This window comes from Centruroides sculpturatus, unplaced genomic scaffold (genome assembly GCF_000671375.1).
Source record: "Centruroides sculpturatus isolate CEXI.00-Female unplaced genomic scaffold, Cexi_2.0 scaffold2095, whole genome shotgun sequence".
In the NCBI taxonomy this organism is placed as follows: Eukaryota; Metazoa; Arthropoda; class Arachnida; order Scorpiones; family Buthidae; genus Centruroides; species Centruroides sculpturatus.
The window spans coordinates 63,947-74,727 of NW_019386185.1; the positions used below are offsets into that span (position 1 = coordinate 63,947).

The window sequence follows — 10,781 nt, forward strand, 5'->3', positions numbered from 1 at the left end:
ATTAATATCTGTAGAAAAATAATTATAACTATAAAAACTATAATGTTAAATATATGTTATTTATATATGTTAATATATAAATAAATGTTCACGATAAATAATATTTTTCTTTTATTCTTTCCGCCCTGCGGGCACTACGAGTATCTTATATCAAGCCTACAGTGGGTTCGGCCAGATCCAAAATGGGACTGCCGGGTGTGAGGAACTGAACCCCCAAAAATTCCTGGGATTTGTACTTGACTGGATTCATTCTTGGGTCTTCCAGTGTTTAAATTTTAATCGCTCGGCCATCGACCATCTTAAAAATTAAATATTTTCAAGATGATCGATTTATAAATGTAGAAATATTCTGAAGAAACCAACGAAAAAGTTGACGATACAGTAGATCCCCTATAAGACGGGTTCCTCTTATTAAAAGAAATTTAACTTAAACTATTTTCAAACCATGTTTATTTTTTTAATGTAAAATACTATAAAGGCCAAAAGGATAAAATTATACGAGACATGAGGACATAGTTAGATAAAGGACCGGGTCAAAGAAGTCATGTCATGTCATCTTTATGGAAATTTCTACTTGTGTATTCTATGCAAGTGGAAACTCTTGAACATGGAAATCTGTCTAAAGGAAATGTATATAGAATAATTGAAATGAAATTTGCATACAAAACATTTTCATTTTGTGCATAGGCGTTCGGCTAAAGTGCAAAATGTTATGGTATCATCAAACTGGTAGCTATTTTAGATGTAATAGATTGTACTCGTATGAAGACTCCATTTCACTGGAGGATCCGGATTCGAGTTTGGGTCGGCTAAGAAATAGTCGTAACTTGGGTCAAAACGAACTTATCAAAGTTGCAGCAATATACAGTATATTGCGTGCAACCATTTAAGGCAACGTACAGTACAGTACATTGCAATTTTTGGTACAATCTTGCTTCAGAAAAAAATTTTTCTTTGGTTTACATTACGAGGGTTGCGTGTGATTGGTTGCATGTAGCCGCAATAAGCCAGCCAATAATAATCTAGTATTGACTGTCATCCTTGGTGGAAGACAAAATGAAAACAAACATGGCTACGCCCAAAGAAAAAACTACAAGATTATGAAAATCTGGACATTCCTGAAAGATACCATTTTAGAGATAAATTATATCAGTTGTAGTTTTTATGCCTAATTTGGCGTTCGTTCAGTGTGTTATCCCTCGCGGCGCGACACAGCCAAAGGTTGCACGGTAAAGTAATTATGTTACATATAAAAAAAAATAACTAAATTTATGAAGGCTTGAACTTACAACACATATCTCCAATAGTCTTGTATTTTATAACTTATTCATTCGGCTAGTGCCGAACCGAAAAAATATGAAACTTCCAAAGGCATAAGCTAAACATAATTTACAGAAGCTCATTTTTCAGAAACGCTCGAGAAGTTAGTCCTATCATTTTGACAAGGAGCTGTTTGTATTTAGGGATACATGCTCAATCGGAGACTCGAACGTCTGATCTTCTCCTTGTAAGAGGACCTTTTTCTTATGCCTATTGTGGGTTCGGTCATGGTTCATAAAGGAGACGGTCGGGTTGCCTGTTCTAGACAGGGCCGGCCTTCTCTATAAAGGAGCCCGGGTGCAAGAAACTATTTGGGTCCTACATTTTTTGTAAAATAAAAAAAATTACAAACACAAACATATATTAATGCATGTTTATTTAAAGCGTGATTTTGTTCTTGCTAATACATGAATTACTTCAGGAAAATTATAATTTTTGCAATTTCTTTTTCAATGCTTAATATAGCAATTGCATTAAGCGTTCTGCACACATGCTGGATCGAAATAATTCTTTATTAATTTTAATTTGCTGAAAGAGCGCTCAGCACTTGCTATAGTAACTGGCAACGCAAAGAAAAGTTTTAACACAGTTAATACATTTAGAAATAACTCATTATAATTATTATTTAGTATGTATTGCATATGTCTTGTGTGTTATTTACATCTCTTTCATTCAAAATCAAATCCCGTAGCAAACCANTCAATCGCGGGGTCCCGGTGCACAGCATCCGCCGCACCCCCCCGATGGCCGGCCCTGGTTCTAGATAAGACGATGCCCAACATATCTGGAACAGACCGTCCGCAAAAACTTTTTGGAGTTATTCGCCCAGATTCAATTCCGGGTGTCCTAAAGAAGTAGACTGTCTCCTTAACCGCCTCATCTATCCTCTTGTCGGCAGATACAGTATATATTTAAAACAAATACATAGTTTTAGTTCAGTATTCGGAATCCGATACTATTATAATTTAAAACCGCCATTATCTACGTACATTTTTGGGAATTGGTTGTTCGTAGAATCTATCACAATGTCTTTTTAAGAATGCATATAACTTTTCATTAAAACCCCAAGAAAATGTTCTATTTATTACTCATAGAAAATTATTATTTTGATTAAACATTTATTTTAATGATCTCAGTGTAGGAATTTATTCTCAATTTAATTTTTATTTTATTAAAATTTTTCTTTTCTAATTTATAGAAATACATTACTTCAGATAATTGCAATTTATTGTAAATGCTTATTGTTTCTTCTATTAGAATAATATCAGGTCATTTTAAATTCTCTAAGAGAATAAATCATATTTGAATAAATAATCCGCTTATGCGTCATTTTTCCTTTATTTTCCAACAAAATACAAACAGATAAGACTGGATTTCAGACGACAATTTTGTTGCAAACACGTAAAAAAAATCTTACCGGTAACCAAATTGTGGTTAATGTTTTACAATTATTCGTTGTAATGTCGTTATTTTTAGACGAAAATAGCATTTTTCCTGCTCTCAATATGTTGTAATTATTTATTTTTATTGTAGACTTACTGTATGTAACCTATTTCAAGTAAACCAGACAAATATATATAATGATAATTATTTAGAACGGCATTAAATCTATAACTAAATGTCTTCTATATCTCATTACATAATTGATTAATTATCTAATTATATTTTCCATAGATTATTAATATAATTTTTTTAAACGTTAATTCTTTCTCTTTGAATTGCGTTGAAAAATATGATTTGATTGCTCAAGCAATCGTTATTTTGCACGCTCGACTTGATTGGATTGAAAATAAATATTGTTAACTTTCTTCTGTGTAGTTGTTTATCGTGGTTGAAACAAAACAAAATTCTGTGTTAAAATAGTTTTCCTGTGCTGATTTAATTCCAGTTACGATAGCTTATATATATATAGTACACATGTATACATGTGTAGAACGTGTATAGAAATGTATAGAGATATGTAAACTCATTACATTTATGTATAGATATATACAGTGCCTTGGATAATTTGCGTCCTTATTTATATTATTTTACTAACAGAAATGTCTGGCTACTGGCCGGGCAAAAGGTAATAAGAATTTTGGATCCACTTGTCTAACATTTTTACTTTTCGCAGGTGAAACTATCGTACACATTTTATTACTTGATTGCATTCTTTACTGTTTGTTACTATATTAAAATTTTCATATTATTGAAGACCTAAATAAATCCACAGGCCGCTTCTAGTTATTGAATACTGGACCAAAACCGATTATCGATAAGCATATATTTATATGTGTCTTATATCCCTGTAATTACTAAAGATATGCATGTTTAAAGTTATGCAAGAACAAGGTTCCTAAGGCATCAGCTTACCACTACGAGGGGTTCGGGATTACATCTGGGAGAGCAACCGTTCAGGAATTTTTCAGTTGAAGTCAGTTCTGATATATTTGGTCCCGTCCCTAATCACTAGTTACCGCTATTGTGGATCTGGCCAAAACCACGATGGCTATTGAAAAATAAAAGCTCTTTTAGCGCCCGAGGCTCTTAAATGGACTATAAAACAGGCTTGTCATTGCTTGAATTGCTTTTCCAACTGTAGTAAAACAGCATTACCAAGCAGCACCCATTATTCCAAGTTTTGTTAACATTAATGTGTATCTTACAATTAAAATTTTGCCATTTTATCTTTGTATATTGGATAAAACTTATTTATTATAAAAACAGTTAAAACAGTAAACCCGAATAATAAAATAGTTCTAATTTGATAAATGTCGAAGTCATTCAGCCTTGCAGATTCATCTGCAATGCTTCATATCTATAATATTAATAAATATTGAATTTCGCCAGACCTAACAACAGGGAAAGAATTAAGAGTGGCAAATGAGTGTCTTTAGTATGAGGATCATGCAGTATACGTAAGAAAGTTTCCATCTTTACCGAATCAGATATATCATTCAGTTAATGACTTCGGAGGACATTCTTCAGAATACTTTTCAAATATTCCATCGAATTTCTTTTTTACTGAAAAGTAATTTTCACATTAATTTAAATAAGACATATTTTTGATACATAATTTTCTATATGTAACAATAATTATTCTCATAACAATACAATAGTAATAATATAATTGTCATAACAATAATATGCAAATTAGTGTTTATCTATTTATCTATTAAATAACATACCAGAAAGTAAATGTCTTTGTTTAGACTTTCTTTACATGCAAATTAATTCTTGTCGAAACGTGGGTATCAAGGACTAGTAGCTGGATCTCAGTATGATCATTTCCTGTTGCAACGTCGATGAATAAGATTCTTTTCGTGCTATTAAAATCATTATCATGACCTTTTCTGTTCCACTTTCTGTCGTGATATCACTCATAATTACGTCTTTGTATAAAAATTTTCACTTACGAGTATTTCATAAATTTATTAAGCATGTAAGCCTTGTAATTAATTAATAATCAACGTCACGAAATTTGTGTGACGTGACGTTTCAAAGTATCTACATTCAAATCTCTATATACTGCCATCCTCATAAAGCGCCAATAGTGCCATACTCAATTTCGTACCATTTTCAGAGGAAAAGAAATGGTAACGTTAAATCAAAGTTTAACTTTAATCGTATCGATAACGTAAAACGAAATTCTACAGTGTTCCTGATTTTATGTTTATTGGTTGGTATCGTGTCACGTAGATCAGTTTTTATCGAACGTTTGATTAATAAATTCCATGCAATACAAAGTTTCAGTTATGAGTGCTCTTAAATTCGAGTCCCAAGTGTCAGGCCTCTTAAATAGGAAGCTCTGTCGCTTACATATTTTCGCATATCCTCCGTAAAAGGGGAACGTTTCATTACCAATTTCAAGTTTGAACAAAGAACCGCCATGACTAGGAGAAACATTTATCTACGATAGACCATTATACAGTTATTTTGTCTTAATGGATGATCTTTGCATACAAGAACCACTCCTGACTACGCAAGGTTACGAGATGATTCAGATATTCACGTGGACTATAAACAGAATGGTTACGTACGTATATTGTAGCTTTTTATTCTTTCCATTATATGGGTACTAAGAGACCCTTTTTAATCATATCTATCGCAGGTTGCAAGGTTCACAACAAGGATGACCGAGTGGTATTTTTTTTTATTCTTTCTGCCATACAAGCAATAAAAGGATGCTTTTAAGCTCATCGTAAATTCGGCCAGGCCCACAATTGGGATAAAAATTGGGTGATGACGGACGGGCCCGATATATCCGAGACAGACTACCTAGGCAAATTTCTTCGAGTGACTTGTTCGGATTAGATCTCAGGTTCTCGAGTGGTAAGCTGGTATCTTAACTGCCTCGGCCATCCTGCCCTTCAGCAGTGGAAGACCTGAATTTTTTTTTATAGATTACAGCGAAATTATTTAAGATAAGGCCCTATGTCATGGCTGATCTAACTTACATGTAAATCTGACGCTGGTTAAAAGCCATACCTATCGTACTATAGTCCGTAGGCCTAATATATATAGGCCTAATGGATACCAAGCAAGATTATAAAAGTTATGTAAAATTTTAAATAAAAGAAAACAAAGAAACAAAAACATTTATAATATTTTTTTAATTTTATTTTTCAGCAATTAGTAAGTATTAATGAAAACAACCACGTCTTGTTGTATATATACAAGATGATGTACAATCATCAAATAATCGTCGCTGCTTTTCTACTAAGGCATTTTATAACAAATGATGTATGAATTATATCTTGTTAAGTATAAATTATGCTTCTTAATATCTCTTAATGGCAACAAATATGGAATTTCTCTTTAAACAAAATAAGTAAGATTAATAAATATATAATATGAATTATAATCATTCGTAATAAAAGATAGTAAATTAAATAGATTTAAAATTGAGAGCTTCGAGTATAATGCGCTCTTTGAGGATCTTAGAACGTTTTGTGTAAGGAAACAAGCCTTAAATTCAAGAAATGTCGGAGTGTATTATTTGATATTCTAAAATTGTAAAAATATGTATTTTTAAAAATCATTTCTCTTGTTAACAAGCCTGAAAATATCTCCTTTGCCGATTATTATCAAGCCCGAATGCCTTATATTCTTTGAATTTGCTCTTATGGAGATTCACGAATACAGTTCAATGTGTCGATGACGTTGAAAATGCTACAAAAAACAAGAAAATGAATGAGCAGAGAGTCTCGTCTCACTCGAGGTAAAGTCAATATTACTTTCTAGTTTTGACACATGTGCCTTTATCTCCTTTCATACATCGTCCTATGTCTTCTAAGAATATTTGAGAAGCAGGACAGTTCAACATTCTCCCTTTGAATCCCGTACTAGAACGAGAAGAGGGTGCACATACTACGAATCTACTACAATCATCGGGATGGCGATAAATGCCACGCTTATTGCATTCTACTCCACCCGACGACGTTATTGTTAGAGGTTCGACATCATCCGCTGTCGAAGGTGTTGTTCTTGGTCTTCTCGTGGTGGTAGTTGTAGGTCTTCTTGTTGTGGTAATAGGTCTTGCCGTGGTAGGTCTACGTCCGTTGGTTCTGCGACGTCCACTGCTTCGTGGAGGTGGAATGATAGTCGTTGTGGTAATTGGAGGTACGTACCCCGTGATGGGTACTTCTCGCTGAGGCTGTACTTGCTGTACGGTTTCAGTTGTTTCATCATCTATCGAAGGGACCGATAATGGAGGTTGATAGATGGGTGGTTGATATCCCGGTCTAAATCTTCTTATAGAGGATCTAGTAGTTGGAAAATCGGTCGTAGTAGGAATGGAAGTGGTAAATCTTTCCGTAAATGGAGCCAATGTCGTCGTAGCCTCCGTAGTAGTAGTAGTAGTAGTAGCAGCAGTAGTAGTAGGTGCTAATGTTGTAGTTGTTGCTGCGGACGTGGTAAATACAGGAGCCTCGGTAACTACAGGATTTTCAATGACTACTACAGAATCAGCAGGAATTCTTCTCACAGCTATATATTCAAATTCTCCGGAATGTTTGCCATTTCCATTTAAGGCTTGTTGCCTCACGCCATTTGGCCTTCGAGCAACCAATCTAACCGTCTGAGCGTTCTCGTAACCATTATTAGTGACCGGTCTTCTTCTTACCCCTATTCTTCCACCGCCATTTACGGCCACTACTTCTAAAGGTGTTTGAGTGATGGAAGTGATAGCCTCGTCAGCAATTTCTTCGTTTCTAACATTGGCTGCAGCGTGTCTGCTTCCAGTTCTCACTCTTACTCTTGTTCTTCTCCTTCCACCTCCCCCGCCTCCATTTCCATCTCCGTTTTGAATTCTTACTACTTTTCCCACTTGAACACGCAAGGGTACGCGGTACGAGTTTGGATCTTCGTGTGAAGCAGGTTTTTCAGAGACGATCTCTGGCGCACGAGTGGTTTCTCGATTGGGCGCTTGGTACGAAAACGGTCCTTCGGTGACTTTTGTGGCGTCTTCTGGAACGGTTTCGGTACTATCGCGCGATCTGTCTGGCATCTGGTAAACAAATGGATAATTAGAAGCATCTTTATCCACTTTACGCGCCCTCGGAGGTTCAACGTATTGAAATAATGGGCCTTCTTGTTTTGCATCGAACTGAGGACGTCGTGGCACTTGTTGCTGCACGCTTTCTTCTTGTTGGCCATTCGGTTGTTCTAACGTGGCTGGTCTGTAAGGAGGTGGAGAATAAACGGGTATGTAAGACTGAGGAGGACGAGCGGACAAAGAAGTACTGGGCGTTGCCAATGTTGTAGTTGTAGTTTCGGAAGTCGTGGCACTTGCACCCGATCTCCTAGGAGTAACATAATCCGGTACAAAATGCGTTGTAGCATCATCTTGTCGGGCTTTTCTACTTTCACCTTTTTCTTTTGATCCTATAATGGTTTGAAGTTTTTCTACTCCACCTATAGATTGGATGAGACGAAGTAATTCTGCAACATCATCACTTCCGGATGGTTTTCTACTATTAACTCTGGGTTTAGCTTGTTCTTTAGTGGTTGTTTCTGGTTCACTCGTTGTGGTGGTTCTCGGTATCGGTGTCGTCGATCGAATTCTTTGTCTAGTTCTAGTTCTTGTACGCACAGGTCTTGCTGGTTTTGTGGGTGCTGGTGTCGGAGTTTTAACGTTGCAAACTACATTTTCGGGATAATCGCAAGCTTCCATCTTAGAATTAAAAAATAAGCCGGAGGGACAAGTAAAGGCGTGAGGAACCACTCCCAAATTTGCCGGGCCGCTATCTAAACACCAAAAATACTTTCGACAGTCTTTAGGGTTATTATAAAAACCTTCGTCAGGACAGGAAAATGTAGGTCCGGGATCTGGCGTGGGAGGAGGAGCGGGAGTTTGCAATCTATTCCTGTTTTTCGAAGAAGCTCCTAATCGACGTAAGGAAGGACGTCGAGATTTAACTGGTGGTTGAGTCACTTCTTCCTCTTCCTCTTCTTCTTCTTCTGTTTCGTCATCAAAGTGAACCGGAAGTGGAGTCACGTAACTTCCAGATCTAGAAACGGATCTCTGACTAGAACTTCCTTGTATGGTGTTAGAGAAAAGAGCACTCCTTAATGCAGTGATCAGAGGGCTTCTTTCTCCACTGCATAAACCACGGAAATCATCATTATCTAAAGTCCAAATCATGGCTCCACCTAATCCACGATCCAAAATGTATCGAGCCTAAAAAACCAGCCAAAAATTGAATTTTTCCAAAAAGAATTATGATTAAAATTTTAAATAGTTTAAAAAATAAAAAAAGGTTATATTAATTGCTAATAGAATATCCATTTATATAAATATCACGTTTATATTAATTTTAAACATTAAACTGAATAATAATAACTTTAGAACAACTTTTATCGACATATACCAGTAAGGAACAAGATAGAAAAACTAAACAGAAGGACATTTATATTATAAATAACGTATAATTCGACCTTCCATTCATTCCACTGACCCATTTATTACATTCCAGACATTTGTTTTCTCTTCTTTCTTTAAGTACAACTAGTAATTTAATTATTTAAAAATTCTTTTATATAAAAGAGATTAAGGAAAAAATACTAGGAACATAATTACCTTCTCGGCAACCATCTCTTCGTCATCAAATCCGACCCATTGATTACCTTTATAAGCGTATGGACCCATTTCTTTAGGATGAGGTGCTTCAACGATCCATCCATCATCTTTGATGAATTGGCATATCTAATTAAATTTAAGGCATTAATTATCATGAAAATTAGCCTTAAGTGTCTACAAATAAGGTACGAATATATATTTTTTTTACCTCGTAATACGCTAGATAACCCTTTTCTCGAGTTGCAGGTCCTGTTTCTCCAGGTCCATCCGTGGGTGCATCCAACTCGTTATCTTTTACATCTAGCAACGTGTAAGACCTTCCGTAAGTAGGAATACCCATCATTATCTTATCCTTCGGGGCACCCAGCTGAATGTAATAATCTACGGTCCATTCCTGAATTTAAAAATACATTTTTTGAAGAAAAAATTATATTATTTAAGAGCGTAGAAGCTTCAGTTTTATATACCACAGTTAACTTTTTATCATCTTCCCATTGGCTTGTACCGGGACGTGGAAAAAGAGGAGCGTGATGATGAGTTTCAGGTTCGTAAGCCGTATGATAATCATAGGTCAGGATATTCATAAAATCAACGTTTCTAGAAAAATAAATAATTATCTATTTAAACTGATAGCCTCGGGTAAGGTGGCTTTTTTTTTAAAAAAATAAGCAAAATAAAATAGAGTGTAACTAGGTTAACCTACAGGCTACACTAGCCAACGACCCGTTGAACCACATAAACCACATTTTTGCTTCGAGTTGCTTACTTACTTCGATATGCTAGGGATGTCGAATCCTTTGTCTATGTACTCTTGTCCAGCAGGGACAGCAATTGCCAAAATCAATCGAGATTTTCCTGGAGGGACTTTCTCGTTGTCGAAAGCATCGCGTAATTCCTAATGAAAACACGTAAATATCTTTAATTTCATTCAAATTATCTAAATAAATCAGGTTTTTCCTGATGTTATCATAGATCATTGTTATCTAGAAGTATGAGAAATTCTTATTTTTCACAAGATAAGTTACAATTACTCAGAACTTCAGAAAAAAAACAAGGATTCAAGTTCAACTGTCAATAAACTTCTTTAAATTACTTCCTGTAAAATTACGTCAGTTTTTATATATTTTTTAATGTTGCAAACCACTTTTTTTCAGAGGTTTTTTCCCCCTATTTTTCACAGATAATAAGTCTATTGAGTAAGATGTGAATTATCCTGTTCGATTTTGATCCTGTTTGATCTCAATTGAGTTCGGATCAAACAGGAAATATAACAGGATAATAAACGATTTTAAATAGAACATTAATTAATATTAAATTGATTCGATAATTGTAATTTTACAAGGAAAAAAAATTACAAAACGCAATTAACTTTTGCGTGCTCCCCCAAAAAAACAGAGAG

The 10,781-nt window shown here is 35.0% G+C and overlaps 1 protein-coding gene and 1 long non-coding RNA gene across 3 annotated transcripts; one reads left to right on the top strand and one right to left on the bottom strand.

Moving 5' to 3' along the window:
• The first annotated feature begins 5,760 nt into the window (after positions 1-5,760).
• Positions 5,761-6,397, top strand: LOC111613985. The gene is made up of 3 exons (XR_002754857.1): positions 5,761-5,856; positions 5,932-5,937; positions 6,361-6,397. It is a non-coding gene; the product is annotated as an uncharacterized LOC111613985 (long non-coding RNA).
• LOC111613984 (mucin-5AC-like) lies at positions 6,143-10,433 on the bottom strand. 2 transcript variants are annotated; one of them, XM_023355338.1, is made up of 5 exons: positions 10,153-10,433; positions 9,850-9,979; positions 9,591-9,776; positions 9,383-9,508; positions 6,143-8,983 (listed from the first exon to the last, which is right to left on the bottom strand). In XM_023355338.1, exons 2-5 carry the CDS (start codon positions 9,964-9,966, stop codon positions 6,536-6,538), a joined length of 2,877 nt encoding a protein of 958 aa, XP_023211106.1. In that variant the 5' UTR covers positions 9,967-9,979; positions 10,153-10,433; the 3' UTR covers positions 6,143-6,535. The 2 variants fall into 2 exon arrangements, with proteins under 2 accessions (XP_023211106.1, XP_023211108.1); XM_023355340.1 differs by lacking the exons at positions 9,383-9,508; positions 9,591-9,776; positions 9,850-9,979; positions 10,153-10,433 and adding an exon at positions 9,241-9,310.
• Between the last annotated feature and the right edge of the window lie 348 nt (positions 10,434-10,781).

Bases quoted from the DNA above. Each gene is read 5' to 3' on its own strand.
- LOC111613984 (XM_023355338.1), bottom strand. From the start codon at position 9,966: ATGAATATCCTGACCTATGATTATCATACGGCTTACGAACCTGAAACT. The intron at 9,777-9,849 runs GTATATAAAACT...TTTTAAATTCAG, and splicing joins ATGATAAAAAGTTAACTGTG to GAATGGACCGTAGATTATTA. The intron at 8,984-9,382 runs GTAATTATGTTC...CTGGTTTTTTAG, and splicing joins AAGAGATGGTTGCCGAGAAG to GCTCGATACATTTTGGATCG.